Raw genomic sequence first — 18,403 nt, forward strand, 5'->3', positions numbered from 1 at the left:
CGAGGAGCAGTTGGTAGGTTTGAACTGCCAACCTTGCAGTTCAAACTGACCTTGTGGTCTAGTGCATTATCCAGGACTCCTTCTGAACTTTGCCCTTGGGTAAATGCTGCCCTTGAGATCTCAAATACTTGACCATTCTATGGTATGTAGATAAACAACTAGTGTTGTTCCCCTTAGGCCTTTCTATTACTTGACTGAAAATTGAGCTCCGGGGGTGAGTTTGGTTTCAGACCTGAGAGGTAGGGTCATCAAGGGCCATACTCTTAAAGTTCCGCCAGCCTCTATCCAATCAGTAAGCCTTTTTTTCTTTTTTTCTTTTTTTTAATGATTTTAGAATATTGTTCAATATTTTTTTCCACTCTGTCCAGCACCTTCTAACATGTTCCCTTTCAGTGCAGTTGGTAGTGGTAGCCAAGTACTATCTAGGTCTTTTGATTTCAAGGTTGTAGGTACTGATGTTCCCGTGGTCCATTAGTCCATTGGACTACATGTTTCTATGTAGCATCAATTTTCGTCACTCTTTTTTCTCCAGACAAGGAAAGACCAATAATTTTAGGTGGCTGTCTATGAGCTTTTTAAGATTCCAGTCACTAGTCATCAAAGTAGAATATAGAACATTTGTCTTTGTGGACAGTTGACCGTGGTTTCACCTGAGACTGTGGTCCTGAGCCTCCAGACCTTGTGACTACTTCTCGTAATGCCAGCATTTGTTGTTTTTTGGGGTTTAGTGGGGAGGGGAGTTGTTCTTTAAATGTTCCTATTAATACTGGGGTGAAATGATATTTCATTGTTTTGATTGCATGTTTAATGGCTAATGATTACAATCATTTCATTATGCTTATTGGCCGTCTAAATGTCTTCTTCAGTGAAGTGTCCATGTCTTCTGCCCATTTTCTAATTGAATTATTTGTCTTTTTCTTGTTAAGGTATTGAAGTTTTCTATACATTTCGGAAACCCTGTACAGGGTCGCTATGGGTCGGACCCGACTCGATGGCACTTAACAACAACAACAACAATACATTTTTTTGAGTCTCATATGTCTTGTAAAAAAACTTTTCCTAGTCTGTAGATTCTCTTTTTACTCTTTTGGTGAAATCTTCTTAAGGCATATAATTGTCTATTTTTAGGAGATCTCATTCATCTAGTTTGTCATCTCTGTTTGTATGTTTGTATTTATGTGTGTTAGTGTATTTATGCCATGTATGAGAATCTCTAAGTTTGCCCCTATTTCTCACAGTTCAAGGTTTTACATTTAGATTTTTTTATCCATCTTGATTTTGTTTTTGTAAATGGGTGAGATACAGGTCCTGTTTCATATTTCTGCAAATGGATATCCTGCTTTGCCATCACCATTTGTTAGAGACAAACTCTTTTGATGTTATTTGCATGAAGTCAGGCCCGACTCATAGTGACCCTGTAGAGGGTTTCCGAGGCTGTAAATACTTAAGGAGCAGAAAGCCTCATCTTTCTCCCAATGGAACCTCTGGTAGTTTTGAATTGCTAACTGTGAGATTGGCAGCGCAACTTGTAACCACTACGCTACCAGGGCTCTTTGTCTTATGATAGAAGTATTTGTACAACAGAAGTCTACAAATGCTACAAGCCAGGACTTTATTTTTCCTAGAAAGTCTGTTGATAAGCATTTACCAATATACTGCTACTAACATTGTACCATTTGTAATCACAGCTTATAGAAAACAGTGTACAGTTATTTGCTAATTAGAAATAAATGAGAAAAACTAGGAAGCTAAACTTGTAATCTATTTTAGAATACAACTTAAAAACATTAAACATAGTTAAGGAAGTAAAGATCTTTTCAAAATGACATGGCAAGATTTAATACTTCTATATCATAAAACCCAACACATCCTAACATACTTAAATTTGAAAACATAAATAAAATTCCATTCCTGTCATAGTAAGTAATTTATTTAAATTAAATACTCTATTTGATAGATATCCAGTAAAATGGGCGCCCATTATCATTGTATAATTTGTTCAGCAACAATCACCAGAAGGACCGATATGCTAGGACATATTAGGCGCCATGTGAATAAAGGAGAGACTAAATCCAGGTATTTTGTTGGTAAGTTGAGCACTCTTACTAGTATGTTAATATGGAAATTCTTAAAAAGTTTTTATTTTCACACATTAGGCAAATACAGTAATTTGACCAAATCATTTCATTGACTATTCTATTGTTTGAGTTTGAGGTTTTCTTTTCTTTCTATGAGACTAGCAACTACATTAACATTCACTTGTTGCCAACAAATATGCTTAATAAGTAGAATAGAAAAAGTCAGCAACATGTAGGTAGCTTAATGAAAGATTATATGATTATCTTCATTTCTAATGATAGCTCCTATACTGATTTGTGTTACACTTGCTGTTGGAAAACACTGGAAAAAGAAGGTAGAGTGAAATAAAGGCCAGTTATTATTCTGAGTGATTTCATATCATTAATGAGTGATTTCATTAATTTATACCGTTTTTTACTTATCATTAGACAGCCTTTCTCAAGAATTAAACCCTGATTCCCTAAGATAGTGATTTTGTGTGATGAATTCACATATCTCCTAGGTACCTAGATGTTACTGCCTACCATTCTTTAAAGAATTTAAAAAATAGCCACTGGATAATTTTCTGTAGAGTTTAATTTTCACACAAAACCTGGTGTGAGAAAGGTTGACCTTGGGAGACATGTGACATGCCTCTTTGGTGGGTATAGAAAGACATACAGCACAATGCTGAAAAAGGTAACTGGCATTGTAGAAAGAGAAATATGGTTATATTTGTAATTATGGTTAACTTTTTATTATAATATTATCAGTAAGTCTAAACATAAAGGATTTTAATTATTTCTCTTTATGTCTTAATTTCTTAAATATTTAGAACACATTACACGCACATTAGTTTTTTCATTTGTCTGCATAAGCTAAATGATTTCAATGTATATTACATGCAGAATCATTTTTTTCACCTGTTGGCTTGCTTTTTGAATGTAAATAATGATTTAAAAACAAAACTATGAGTTAGTATTCTAAATATTCAGGAAATAAAGTTATTTTTAGCTAGCCATGCTGACTAATGAAATATAACTATGAAGAGATGCTAATTTTCTAGTGACTATATATATCATAATAAGATATATTTAGCCATCAGTCTTCAATATGTTTTATTATGAGTCATAAGATCTTTCATGATTTTATTCTCTCAGAATAAATTATAATTCAATATTATAATGCAGATATAGTGATATGCTAAACAGTCAAGAGTTTACATTAATATATTTTCATTCATCAAATACTTAACTTAGTGAACTCTTTTCTGTACACAATAAAAATCAATGGACTTTTGTTTTACTATCCAAGGGGTTGTATTCACACAGCATACTATCAAAGTAATTTTTCAAAATGTATATTGCTCTCCATGTTTTGATCTTTGTATGTCCTTAGAAATCTTTTTTTCTCTCATTTTAGCTTCTGCTGTTAAACCACCTAATGAAATTTTGAAAGAGGCAGACACAGATGTACAAGTTTGTCCTAACTATTCTATTCCTCAGAAAACAGATTCTTACTTTAATCCCAAAATGAAACTAAATCGGTAAGATAATTGAAATAGGGTAATGGCTTTTTCAGTTCACTACAAATGTTGTTGTTGTTGGTAAGTGCCATTGAGTCGGTTTCGAACCATAGTGACCCTGTACAGGGTTTCCGAGGCTGTAAATCTTTACAGGAGCAGAAAGCTTCATCCTTCTCTTAAAATTCATGTTTAAAAACTAGAAACAGAATGGAAGTAATTTATTTTAGCATTACCTTAGAATAATTGTTTCCTTCCTTTCCTTTTTTTTTTTTAAGCAAAATTTCTTTTCTTTCAAAGTGAGTAAAATGGTCTTAACATTATATAATAAATGAGCAGATTGATTTTTGTGTATGTGTGGGCAGATTTTATTTCTAAAATCATTATTTATTATGAATGACCGTTGATGTTTGATGTTGTTGTTAAGGGTCACTATGTTGTTTCCGACTCATAGTGACTCAGTAGAGTTTCCAAGGAGCAGCTGGTGGGTTTGAACTGCTAAACTTGTGATTTGTAGTCCAGTGCTAATCCACAGAACCCAGTTAATTTGATAATGTTGTAAATTTTTAATACTTATACTACTAAGTTAGAAATATATTGTTAGATACCTTAATAAAATAGTTTTTAATAGTGAAACTATGATGTAGTAAAATTATTTCAAATTATTACACTTTAGACAGCTTATATTTTGTACATTGGCTGCTTTGGCCGGAGAACGAAAACCTTTGGAATGTCTAGATGCCTTTGGAGCCACTGGTAAGTACTGAAGCTTTTTTAGAACCTCATTTTATTTATCACATTTTTATAGTATGCTTTCTTACAGAATTTATATAGATATCATATCTAGCAGAGTGTTTTGATTTTTAAAAAATGTTAAACATTTTAAAAGATGAAAATTTTAGAGAATATGATGAATTAATATCTAAGTACCCATCACTGTTCTTTCGAGAATTCATGCTCAATTTTGGTTTATCTCTGCCTGACTTAATTATACAGTGCTACTGTATTACCTTTAGTAAAACTTATTCGCATGGGATATCAAAGAGATTGTCCGATGATTTCCGCATTCCATTGGGTCACCTTTCTTTGGAATGGGCACAAATATGGGTCCTCCCTGTGGTTTCTATTTCTATTCCACCCTCCTTCCCATCCCTTTTCAACTTTGTCCGTAGGTAAATGTTGCTCTTTTGATCTTGAATGATTGGTCAGTCATTCCACGGTGAGCATAGCTTATTAATGTTGTTGTCCACCCCCTTATACCTTTCTCCTGCTTGTCTGAAATTTGGGCCAAGAGAAGGGTGAGTTCTGTTCCAGACCTGAAGAGTGGTCAAGGGTCATAGTCTCAGATGGCTCCAGTCTCTTTTTGACCAGTAAGCCTGGTTTTTTAAAACATAATTTTGAACTTCGTTCCAAATCTTCTACTACTCCATCTGAGACCTTCTAATGTAATCCCTTTCAGAGTAGTTGGTGGTAGTAGCCAGGCAGGTACCATCTAGTTCTTCTGGTCTCAGAGTCATGGAGACTGATGGTCACATGTTTTATTAGTCCACTGGACTAACTGATTTCTAATATATGTAGTTTTCATAACTCTTCTTTCTTCCACACATGGAGAGACCAATAGCTGATGCTTATATGGCCTCTAACAAGCTTTTAAGATCCCAAATGCTATTCACCAAAGTAGTCATATATAGATCTTGTACATATTTTTAGATTTACATTTATGTATTTCATTTTTTCTGTCAATATAAGTGGTGTTATGTGTTAAATTTAAAATTACAAAATTTATTTTGATCCTGTGAAGTTTTGTATAGAGTAATACTTATATATGAAAATACTAAGATTTTGAAGCAGTTTGGTTTTCTTATTTATAAAATTAAAATTATATTTTATTATCATTTTTTACTGTTTAATTATTACAGTTTAAGAATCATTTTCTTTTCCATTTCTCCTAAGGAATAATGGGATTACAATGGGCAAAGCATCTTGGAAGTGCAGTAAAAGTTACAATTAATGACTTGAATGAAAACTCTGTGACATTGATTCAGGAAAACTGCCATTTAAATAAATTGAAAGTAGTGTTGGACAGTCAGGAAAAGGAAGAGAGTGATGATGTTCTTGAAGAAGGGGAGGAAAATCTTGGTAATATTAAGGTGACCAAAATGGATGCCAATGTACTGATGCATTTGAGATCTTTTGATTTCATGTAAGTGATAAAGATTTGCTTTGTCACTTTCTAAACTGGTCTACTTCATTTGTAATTTAAGATAGGTTGTTACTGTTTTTGTTGTCTATTCATTTAATACAGTTTTTGTTGCAATGAGAACATTTCCTAGCATTTGAAATTAATTTCTTGAACATGATACTTTTTCTCTAGCCCTGATTTATTTTTGCATGTGTGTCATACACATGATCAATTTATTACTTACTTTAAAGACAGAATTCTTTTTCTAAAATAGGTTCTTAAAAATAATTTTGAATCCATGGAATTTTATCATTAGCAATAATTACAGTTATATAATATTTACTATTAACTTGTGTATTCTTTGTGATTCCAGACACCTAGACCCTTTTGGAACATCAGTGAATTATCTAGATTCTGCTTTCAGAAATATAAGAAATCTTGGCATAGTGTCAGTGACTTCTACAGATATCAGTTCTTTATATGCTAAGGCACAGCATGTTGCTCGACGTCACTATGGCTGTAACATTGTCCGAACTGAATATTACAAGGAACTAGCAGCCAGAATTGTGGTAGCTGCAGTAGCAAGGTACCAAATTACCAATTTGTACCACCTATGTTTTAGTATATGATGCAAGGAAATAATAGTAGAAGAAGTGCTTATGTCATTTTCAACCTGCGCTCAAAATATAGATTTTATATTCATATCTTTAATCTTCATTTGCTTGGTAGTCTTATCTTGTAACCATTAGAATTTGATTTAAAAGCTTATGTTTATAATTCTGTCTAAAGTGAGAAGAAAGAAAAGACAAACATTCAAAATGGTTTATTCCAACAATGTAGCGTAGATGTAAGATAACAAGAAAAGGAAAAGCAAAAATTGTCTTTAAATTTAGAAACAGTGATTTGTTTTATGGAGTCCTAGTGTGGTGCTGTGGGTTAATGTGCTGGACTGCAAAGTCAGTTTGAACCTCAGGGTCGGCAGTTTAAGCTCTCCAGTTGTCCCTTGGAAACTATACAGGGTTACTATTGGTCAGAACCAACTCAGCAGCGCTTAACAACAACAATTTGTTTTATATCCATTTCATCTTTATTTAAAATTTTTATTACATAGTGGCTTACACACTTAATTTTTCAAAATCCTATTGTCTGTAGTAAAATGTTCTACATTTCTCACCAGAATTTCTTAACAGTTGATTCTAAAAAGACTTTTTGAGTATTCATTATCTGTAGACTATTATGCTAAATGGTAAGATGAACAACTTGGCTCTGCTGTTTAAAGGATTTGTGATCTAGTCTGAACATTCAAAAAATTGTTGACATTAATTTGTAGGAAATAACATCGAGATACATTGTCAATTTTCTCCACTTTTTAATAACACTTTAATTTTAAGTAGTCCTGCTGTGCCACTGTGGGGTAATGCACCGGACTGCAAGGTCAGTTTGAACTGCAAGGTTGGCAATTTAAATTCACCAGCTGCTCCTTGGAAACCCTATACAAGGTCTCTATGAAGGCACTAAACAACAATATAGTTTTAAGGACTTTTTGATTAGGCAACAGTAGAGAACAATAAACACAAATTGAATGCAAATAATGGATAATTAGCCAGCTCTCTCACTAGCCCCAACATTAGTTTTACAGTGTTTAGATTGAAATTCCTACTTTAGCATTGTCGTTGTTGTTAAGTGCTGTTGAGTTAGTTCTGACTCATAGCAACCCTGTATGGTGTTTCCAAGGTTGTAAAGCTTTGTAGGAGCAGAAAACCTTACCTTTCTCTCACAGAGCACCTGGTAGGCTCTAACTGCCCACTTGTATTCATGTATTCAGTAGTCAATAAAAGCTGTAATTTGGAAAAAGGCTTTTAGAGAGAAAAAATATAGATAAAAAGAAAAGTAATGGTGGTGATGAAAAGAGACAAAGTAAGGATGAAAACCAGAAAATATAGTACTATTCAAAGGACGTCCTAAGGGCAATGACTGATGACTAATAAAATCTTTAGTCCCTGCAAGCATTTGTGTTTCCTGCAGTTCATTGTGTATAAAAGTTACAGCAATGGTCTTTAAAAACACTAGTACTAAGAATTGAATTTTCTTTGATTTTTTTTCATAACTGAAACCTGTAATTTCTTCCAGGTTAATATTGTCAGTATAATGCCAAACAAAGTAAAATGAAAATCCCCCAAGTTTTTTTTTTTTTTTTTTTCATTTTATAGAGCTGCAGCCCGATGTAACAAAGGCATAGAAGTATTATTTGCAGTGGCTCTGGAACATTTTGTTTTGATTGTTGTGAGAGTTTTGAGGGGACCTACCTCAGCAGATGAAACAGCCAAGAAAATTCAGTACCTGATCCATTGTCAGTGGTGTGAAGAGAGAATTTTCCAAAAGGATGGTAATATGGTAGAAGGTAAATTCAAGTTTTTCTCAATTGTCTGGTTTTTGTACTGTATGTGTAAGCCTCTAATGAATTAGTCTTTATCATATTCCTAACTATACATATTGTTGTCCTTTGATTTTGAAGATTACAGTGCTAACTTTGTTATTTCCTATACTGGATTTCCTTTCATCAACAGACAAGACATTCGTGTGAGTTTACTAAAGTTATCTATTCATGCTGTAAAATTTATGTTCTATAACCCTGTGCTTTGCTGAAACATGTAGAAATAACTTAGTTTCTACTGTAACTAATTTTAGGAAGATAAGTCAGATGACCTCTTTGCCTAGGCTATTTCAATTCATGGATTTCATTTTATAAAAATAATTTTCATGCTTTTGGGAGAATATAAAAATCATCAATTATAAAATCCTTTCAGTAAACATTTACTGAGCCTCTACTATATGCCAGGCCTATGCAAAAAAAAAGATGTGGCTTGTTTACTAATGAAACTTTGTATTTTGCTTTCCTGGGAAATACAGTTGCTCTCTTTTTTTCTATTAGGCTTCTGGGTATATTTTAATATGAATTTTCCATAAGTGTTTAGCCCTTGTGTTATGTATTATAAATATTTTCTCTCTAGTTTGTCACTTACATATGCATTTGTTTTTGTTTTTGTTTTTTTAATTGCCATGTAAAAGTTTTGTTGTAAAGTTAATCTATCTTTTATGTATCTTGGGGTTTGTCTTAAGTTAGAAAGAGCTTTCTTATTCTAAGATACTCAAGAGTTCTCTCTTGTTTTATTAAATACATTTAAGTTTGTTTCCAGATTTTCTATTCTGTTCCAGTGGACAGTCAATATTCATACACTATATATATGATTTATACATTTCATACATTATTCATACAGTGGTCTATTCATGCAGTGGTCCCATGCTGTTTTCATTACAACATGATTTTACTGTTGTTTAATATCTAGTAAGGCAATCCCTTTGGAAATTTCTTACTTTTCAGAGTCTTCCTGAGTTTGTTTTATTTTGTTTCTTAATAAAAGAAAAAATAGTAAACCAGCTGCTGTTTTATTTTGATCACATTAAATTAGTAAGAATAGATAGAAACTGTTTTGCTTTCAAGATTTTGTCTACTGCTTCTCATATTTTTCCAAGTAGTTTTAATACAATATTGATAGAGGTAACAGAAGGCATACTTGTCTTATTCCTTATTTTGCTTTGTATGGTGCTATTTGAAGGAGTTCTGGTGCTGCCACGGGTTAAGCATTGGACTTCTAAACGAAGGCCGGCAATTTGAAAGCAGCTCCATGGGAGAAGGATTAAGCAGTCTATTTCCATAAAGATTTCCTGCCTCAGAAACCCGATAGAGCAGTTGTACTCTGTTCTATAGGGTCTCTTGGAGTTGGAATAGACTTGAAGGTTGTGGATTTGGTTTTTAATACTTTTATTATTATTATTATTATTATTATTATTATTACTGTGTACTGAATGATAGTTTACATGGAAGAATATCAGTTTTACGCTCGTTTTCGGTTTTTTAGTACTTTTTGATTTAAGCCCGATACTGGCTTTTCATCTGAGATACGTATTATTTATCATCCTAAAGAAGTATCCTTTAATTCTATGTTTATTACATTTTATCAAGATTTTGAATTTTGTCATGTACCTTTTCAGAATCTGTGGAGATGATTATGTGGTTTTTAGACCTTATAGTGCATTAATTGTAACAAAATTTCCCAATAGGTAATAAAATTTCCCATATTGAACAACAACCTTAGACTTCCTAGAACAAACTGTAATTTCCTTGACTTCTTTATGACAGTCTGTACCATCCAATCATGAGCTTTTCCAGAGTTTAAACAATACCAATGGACTTGGTGTTTTGCTGGTTGCCCCACCACCAATTTTAAACATTCTGTTTTTGTTTTAAGTGCCCTCGAGTCGTTTCTGACTAATAGTAACGCTGTATATAGTTTCCGGAATTCCTGGAGTGGCACTGTAGGATCAGCACTGGACTGTGAACAACTAGGTCAACAGTTTAAACCCACCAGCTGATCCTTGGTAACCCTACACAGGGTCACTGTGAGTCAAAACTAACTTGACAGCACTTAACAACAACAACAGCATATAGTTTCCAAGGAATGGCTGGTGGTGGGTTTCAAGTGTTGACCTTGTGGTTAGCAGTACATTGCATATCCTACAATGCCTTAGCTTTCTCGCGTCTGCTAAATCAGTTGTCCCTTGTTTATCTTATTTATTACTTCTAAAATTTTATTGAGCTTTCTCATTTGTTTGTTACCTTTTTTCCCATTTTATGTTTCCTTGGAGTTTGGTTTTCATTCCTTTTCTGTAATTTTAATGAAGCTTTAAGAAACAGCAGTGGTAAAGTTTGTGTTCAATCCATTGCATTTTTTAAAACTCTATGTTGTCAGTTGAATGAAGGTTTACAGAAGAGATCATCAGTCCCACATTCAACAAATCATACAATGATTGCAATCCCTTCCATGTACCATACAGTTAACTGTATTTACTTATTCACTGTAACTCTTGCACTCCTGTCTGTGTCTTCCACTACCTTTATCTTTCCTGTGCCAACCTCCCTCTTGTTGTATATTGCCTTCTTCATTGCCCAAGTAAACCATTTGTCTGCTCTCTACCCAGTGAATAATTTTCCCTTCCCTCCCACCCCTGGTAACCATCATATTGTTGTTGAGTGCCATCAAGTAGGTTCCAACTCATAGCAACCTTGTATAGGGTTTCCAAGAAGTGGATGATAAGTTTGAGCCACTGACCTTGTGATTCAAACCGACCTTATGGGACAGTTCATTATCCCACAGCACCTCTCTGGCAACCATCATAGGTTTCTTTTAGCGAGGAAACATTTTCTTAACTTTTTACAGCAATGGCCTCATACAGTGTTTGCACTTTGTGATTGACTAATTTCACTCAGTGTAATGACCCAAGCTATGTTATTTTCAATAACCTCATATGCATGCGAAAATTAGAGAGTGAATAAGGAAGATCTTAGAAGAATTGATGCATTTGAGTTATGGTGTTGGAGGAGAACATTGAAAGTACCATGGTCTGCCAAAAGAACAAACAGATCTGTATTGGAAAAAGTACAACCAGAGTGCTCCTTGGAGGCCAGGATGACTAGACTTCATCTCTCATACTTAGGACATATTGTCAGGAGGGACTAGTCACTGGAGAGGGATATCATGTTTGGTAAGGTTGAGGGTCAGAGAAAAAGAAGAAGACCCCCAGCCAGATGGATTGGCAAAGTGGCAGCATCAGTGGACTCAAGCGTGGCAACAATTGTGAGGTTAGCCCAGGACCAGGCAGTGACTCAGTGGCACTTAACAACAACAAAGCCCTCCATGTTCATTGACAGTATAAGGTGTTTCACAGATTTTACGTTCTTCAGTGTTGCATAGTATTCCAGTGTATGTATGTAAAGTTTGTACCCATTCTGCTGTTCTCTTGACTGGTGCATTTAATCCATTTACATTCAGTGTAATTATCCATAGGTAAAAAATGATTGGTGTCATTTTGCTGTGTTGTTTTGGTATTGTTGCTGGTTTTTGTTCTACATACATTTCTGCAGAGTTCATTTTATTTGTGGATTTTCTTTTCATTTTCTTCATTGCTGTTGTGTTTATGGTTACTGAATCTTTCTGATTTTCCTCTTTTAATTTTGATGTAAAGTTGTATTAATTTTCCTTGAGGTTACCCTGTAATTTTTTTAATGTTTTCCCATTTTTAAGTCTATTTTATCTCAAAATCTTCTTGACTTCCTTGCCATTTTGAAGTTCTGTATCTACACTATTCCCTTTTTGCTTTGTTGACTTCATTGTCTATTGATATGTCTGGTTCCCTATCTTCAGTCTTAGAAATTTGTTTTACTTTAAATATTTCTTTATCTAGATTACATTCTGGGTTGTGTTGTCATGTACGTTAATCTCAGGTTGTTGTCACTGTTGTTGGTTCTCAGTCCAGAGAACACCTTTTAGTATATTTTGTAAAGTTGATCTGGTAATTATAAACTCCTTTAATTTCTATATATCTAGAAATGTCCTAGTTTTGCCATGATGTGGCATAGTAGGATAAAGCACTGGACCACAAGGTTGTTTGAACCACAAGGTCATCAATTCAGACTCACCAGCTTCTTCTCAGAAACCCTATACAGAGTCATTATGAATCAGAATCTACTTGATGGCACTTAATAACAACATTTAAGGGATAACTTTGCTGGGGATAGAACTCTTGGCTGACGTTTTTTTTCTTTCAGAGCTTTGTATCTGTCATCCAATTTCTACTGAGAAATCGAAGTTTAGTCTTACTGTTTCTCCTTCGTAGGTAACTTCATTTTTCCCAAGCTGTTCTCAGGAAATCTTCCTTATCTTTGATTTATGAAAGTTTGTTTATGCTATGTCTTAGTGATTTATTTGGGGTTGGTTCAGCTTTTTGAATGGTTATTATTATTTTTTTTTTTTATCTTTCATGATGGTGGGGTTGTTTTCTTTCAGTAACTCTTCAATGATTTTGTTGTTTTTTTCTCATTTTTGGAAATCTGATCTCCTTAAGTTACTCCTCCTCGTGGTGTCCCAGATAAATCTCAGATTTTCTTCCAATTTTTTTTTTCTTTTTTCAGATTGTTCTTCTAGCTTACGAGTATTGAGAGATTTATCTTCAAGGTCACTAATTCAGGCTTCCATTAATTCAAATTTATTTGTTTGGGCTTGCAATGTATTGTGTGTTTCTGAGATCTTACATTACTCTCCTAGATTTCTGTTACAGGTTTTGTACTATTTCAAAATTTGCAATTATTTTGGTCTGTTTGCTCTTGTAGTGTTTTCTTGAATTCTCGTTTTTTCTGTGTTTTCTTTACTTTCTTTGCCCTTTCTGTCAACCCATTGAAGGTATCTAAATATCATTCTTTTGAATTATTTCTCAGGTAGTTCCATTACCTTTTCTTCCTCAGAAATGTTTTTCTGATTCTGCATCTTGGTCATTTGTTTGAACCACTCTCTCATTTCTTCATCTGAACGAAACTTTTCTCTTTCCTCTGAGACATTGTGGTGGTGTTGTATTTGTATTTAATAATTGTATCTTGCTGTGTTCTTAGGCTCTCCTGTACTGTCTGCTGGGGGGTGGGATTAGAGAATGGAAACTTATGCACTATTTTCTTTTTTTTTTTCTTTTTATAATTAAATGTTTTTATTTTGCATTGAGTGAAAGTTTACAGGGCACATCATCAGCTTCACATTCAACCATTCATATAGCTTGTTTCATTACATTGATTATTATCCCCGCCATATATCCTCAGTTTACAGTGTTTCTCTCTAACCTCTTTAGCTTTTTTTTTTTTTTTGGATGGGGGGGACTTGGCTTTTTGGTTATGCACTATTTTCCATTCACCTCAGTTTAGCATGGGTTTGGCTTGTGTTGGCTTGATGTTTTTCATTGCTCAGGTGGTATATCTTATCCAATTGTTGAAGCTACTGGGGGCATGATTGTAGCTAAGCTGTATGGACATGGTTGCATTTCCCCATCATGTGGGGGCAAGAGGAACACACAGGAAAACAAAACAAGCAAGCAACAGCGAAAACAGGATATAATAAAGGAGGAAAAAGAAGCAAAAACGTGTAGCAACAAAAAAGAGAATATAACTGAAAAGAAAAGATGGACATGAAAATAGACCTGCACAAGAGAAAAGTAAGAGAGGATATTAAAGGAAGGGGTAAAAATATCACTAAAGAAAAACAGAAAGAGCAATTGAAAAGAAAGACACCAAAAATTCGTAAAGGAAAACCAAGAGAAAAAAACAATAAGGAGAAGAAGGTGGAAATAAGAAACAGAAGAAAAGAAGAAAAAACAAGTGGTGAGAAGATAAAAATCAAGGGAAGGGAAAGAGAGGAAAAAGAAGAACGAATGAAGAAACAAAAATAACAAAAGGAAAGAAAAAACAACACTGCAGTTGTTGGACCTAGACAGAAGAAAACTCTGGGGGGCTTCATCCAGCCAAGGAACGCAGAAGGTGGGTGGAGGAGTGATGTGATGGCTGAGTTCTTAGCCCTAAATGGAGTTCCTGCAGACCTAGGTAATTTCTGTGTTTAGAGCACCCAATCCGGAAGTAATTCATGGAGGCCTTTTCAGGGTACTCGTCTCAGTGTTTGTCAGAACCAGAGGGCAGTTGGGGTCAGGATGGCTGATTATGAAGGTTCCTGCTAGGCTAATTTTGGCCTGGAGGCTCGGTGGGTTCTATAGATCTAGAGCTGGAGCAGAGTCAATCTGAATCCAGGCACCAAGGCAGTGCAGTGGCATCCACCTCATATTGGCTCACTGTGGGACTCAGAACTCCTGGAGAACAGTTCACACTGTGCGTAGGTGACGGTGGAGGTTGGCCTCACCTTTGTTATTCAAGGGAGTATGGGGAGCAAGAAGGAATTTCACCTTTTCTGTCACCCAGGTAAATATGTACCATCAGGCCACCATCTGTCTGTCTCTCCAAAGTTGCTTGCAAAAGATCTAGGTGGCTTTGTCACGCCTGGCCAACAGTCCATTCACCAGTTAGTATCCTCCTTTAACCACCCCTGCTTAGCTTCTCCTCCTGATCAATATTCAATCTAATTCTCTAACCTTTGCACTGCAGCTGAGTTCCAGTATTGTCCACTGTGTCTGTTTCATTTGGTCTCCCATATCTTTTTTTATGAAGGGTCTGTACAGCATGTCTGCCATCTTGCTGGGGTCCATCAATCCATTGCATTTAAATACAAGTCTGAGAATGTTTTTTAATTCCTCATCTGAAATTGCTTCATAGACTATATACCAATGACATGGAAATACTGGTTATCATTCTTTGTTTACTATTATCTGATTGTCCCTTCTTTTATTGTTGCCCCAAACCAAAACCAAATTCATTATCATCAAGTTAATTCCAATGCACAGCAACCATATAGAACAGAGTAGAACTTAGAACTACCTGTCCCATCAGGTTTCTAAGTTTGTAATCTTTACAGAAGCAGACTGCCACGTCTTTCTCCTACAGAGCAGGTTGTTGTTAAGTGTTGTCAAGTTGATTCCAGGCCATAGCAACCCTTTTTAGGGTTTCCAAGTAGCTGCTGGTAAGCTTGAACCACCACCCTTGCAGTTCAAATGGCTTTGCAGTCTGGCGCATTAACCCACAGTGTCACACCAGGACAGAGCAGGTAATGGATTCAAATTGCTGGCCATTTGGTTAGCAGCCAAGTGCTTAAACACTGTCACTGGGGTTCTGTTTGTGTTGTTATCAGTAACTTGAAAGTCTTGGCCCTTCAGAGAAACAGTTTGTTGATGCTATCTAGAAATATCCTAGCATAAGGGTTTGGGTAAAGACATTGGTTTGTATAACAGGAGCATTTTTGTTAAGTGCATTGAGATACAAACGGACTAATGCAAGTTCATATGTGTGCAACTTCCCTATGCTAAAATAATATAACTGACAGAAACATAAAGTGTTTTAAGTTAGATAATGACTGTCTATTAGTATTAAGTAGGAGTCCTGGTGTGGCACCATAGGATAAGCACTTGACCTCAAGGTTGCTTTGAAGCACAAGGTCAGTGGTTCTGATTCACTAGCTGCTCCTCAGAAATACTATACAAAGTCACTATGAGTCAGAACCGACTTGATGGCACTTAACACCAACAACATTAAATATTTGTAGTTTAGGTATAAAATGCTTCAAGGGAAGTCTTCTTGAGTATACTCATATATAATGACTGAGGAACATAATTTTTAAAAAAGCTAAGACAGGTAGTTCTCGACAGGGTTTTTAGATGAATGAATCATAAGTCAGTTCTGACTAGTTGCATACGTCTTTTTTTTCCCATCATTATTAACTTTATTATCATTATCTTTGTAAATCTGATATTTGAACATCTGGAATTAAATATCTGAGAATGATGACATTTGCAAATTATGCACTGCAACACTGTATTTATTACATATAACTGATGATAAGATCTGTTATTGTTAAGTGCTGTTGAGTCAGTTCTGACCCATAGCATCCCTGTGTAGGGTTTCCAAGGAGTGACTGGTGAGTTTGAACCACCGACCTTATGATTCAAATGACTTTGCAGTTCAGCGCATTAACCCACAGTGCCTCACGAGGACTCCATTGCATGATAAGATAAAATATACTGAAACAAAAGCAGATGATCATAAGTGCAGTTCTTCTTAACTTGAATATGTTATAAACCAGGGATTAATTTTGTTGATGATAACCACACCCTTCCATTTAAGACTTCAGTGTTGTTGTTATGTGCCGTTGAGTTGGTTCCAACTCAAAGCAACCCTGTACAGGGTTTCTGAGGCTGTAAATCTTTACGGGAGCAGACAGTCTCATCTTTCTCCTGCAGAACGACTGGTCGTTTCAAACTGCTGACCGTGATATTAGCAACCTGATTGGTAACCACTACACTACCAGAGCTTCTTAAGACTTAAATAAGAGTTAAATAATTCTGAAAATTGTAGTCCTCGTGTGGAGCTGTAGTCCTCATGTGCACTGAACTGCAAGGTTGGATTGAACTGCAAGATGGGTCTTTCAAACTCACCAGCCGCTCCTCAGAAACTCTATGCAGGTTATGAGTCGGAACCAACTCAGTAGCACTTAACAGCAATACTAAAAATAGACCTTTAAGTAATTAGTCAAAAATAAGATCACACAACTTTGAAGTATGCCATTTAATTGCATTGAATAACGATGTTAACCAATAGCATGAAAGTATAGATCTGTTCTCCTATATCTAGTGCTTGATTATTGGTTCATTCCATTCCATGAAAGTGAATTATCAACCCAGAAATGGTCTGGAGTGAGAGAAGTGAATTAGAAGGATCCAATTTTAAATGACTATTCTTGACTTTCTGTGAACTGGAAAACCACATAGTTGAATACGATTTTATTTTGGAAACCAAGAATAGTAGTGTCTCTACAGTTTACTTGTGACTATACCAGATTTCTTACTGCTTTTTAAACTGACCTGTGTTATATCCATACAATGGACCATAAAAATGGTAAACTATTATTACAAGCAAAAAAATAGATAAATCTCAAAAATATTATGTTCAGTGAAAAATGCCACACACAAAAGAGTACATGCTGTATGATTTCATTTATGTGAAGCTATATCTGTAGTCCACCAATCGTCTTTAAGTTTGTTGTACTGTGGTGGCTTGTGAGTTACTGTAGTTCTGGAAGCTATGCCACTGGTATTTTAAACTCCTGCAGGGTCACCCATGGTGGACAGGTTTCAGAGGGGCTTCCAGATGAAGACTTAACTAGTAAGAAGAAGTGACGAACTACTTCTGAATATTTAGTCTCTGAAAACCTTATGGATAGCAAAGAAACACTGTCAGATATAGTGCCAGAAAATGAGCCCCTCAGGTTGGAAGGCACTCAAAATGCCACTGGGGAAGAGCTGCCTCCTCAAAGTTGCAGCCATGATGACGCAAATGGAGGAAAGGCTGTGGGGAGAAAAGCCCACGGGACCTTCATTTGCTGATGGGGAACAACTCAAAATGAAGAGAAACAGCTGTAAACATTCATTAATAATTGGAACATGGAATGTACGAAGTCTAAATATAGGAAAATTAGAAACTGTCAAAAATGGAATGCATAAACATCAATATTTTAGACATTATTGAGCTGAAATGGACTGTTATTGGCCATTCTGAATCTGACAACTACATGGTTTACTATGCCAAGAATGACAAATTGAAGAGGAATGGTGTTGCATTCCTTGTCAAAAGGAACATATCCAGATCAGTTATGAGATACAAAGCTGTCTTGATAGGATAATATCTATGCACCTACAGGGAAGCCCAGTTAATAACACTATTATTCAAATTTACACACCAACCACCACTAAAGCCAGTGAGGATGAAATAGAATTCTACCAACTTCTTCAATCTGAAATTGATCAAATATGCAATCAAGATGTTTGATCATTATCAGCGATTAGAATGCAAAGGTTGGGAGCAAAGAAGGATCAGTAGTTGGAAAACATGGCCTTGGTGATAGAAATGATGCTGATAGAGATCGCATGATAGAATTTTGCAAAATCAATGATTTATTCATTTCACATACCGTCTTAGATAGCATAAGAGACGACTATACTCATGGACCTCTCCAGAAATCAAATTGACTACATCTGCGAAAAGAGATGATGAAAAAGCTCCATATCATCAGTCAAAACAAGGCCTGAGGCCAATTGTGGAACAAACC

At 35.2% G+C, this 18,403-nt stretch overlaps 1 protein-coding gene across 2 annotated transcripts in view; it reads left to right on the forward strand.

Moving 5' to 3' along the window:
* TRMT1L (tRNA methyltransferase 1 homolog (S. cerevisiae)-like) overlaps positions 1-18,403 on the forward strand; it is a 57,516-nt gene that overhangs the window by 24,769 nt on the left and 14,344 nt on the right. For both annotated transcript variants that reach the window (XM_006872704.1, XM_006872705.1), the window contains 6 exons: positions 1,958-2,087; positions 3,481-3,604; positions 4,257-4,336; positions 5,534-5,783; positions 6,136-6,348; positions 7,973-8,163. In XM_006872704.1, coding sequence (XP_006872766.1) covers positions 1,958-2,087; positions 3,481-3,604; positions 4,257-4,336; positions 5,534-5,783; positions 6,136-6,348; positions 7,973-8,163 — 988 coding nt within the window. The remainder of the gene's footprint in view (positions 1-1,957; positions 2,088-3,480; positions 3,605-4,256; positions 4,337-5,533; positions 5,784-6,135; positions 6,349-7,972; positions 8,164-18,403) is intronic.

This window comes from Chrysochloris asiatica, unplaced genomic scaffold (genome assembly GCF_000296735.1).
Source record: "Chrysochloris asiatica unplaced genomic scaffold, ChrAsi1.0 scaffold00210, whole genome shotgun sequence".
Classification (NCBI taxonomy): domain Eukaryota; kingdom Metazoa; phylum Chordata; class Mammalia; order Afrosoricida; family Chrysochloridae; genus Chrysochloris; species Chrysochloris asiatica.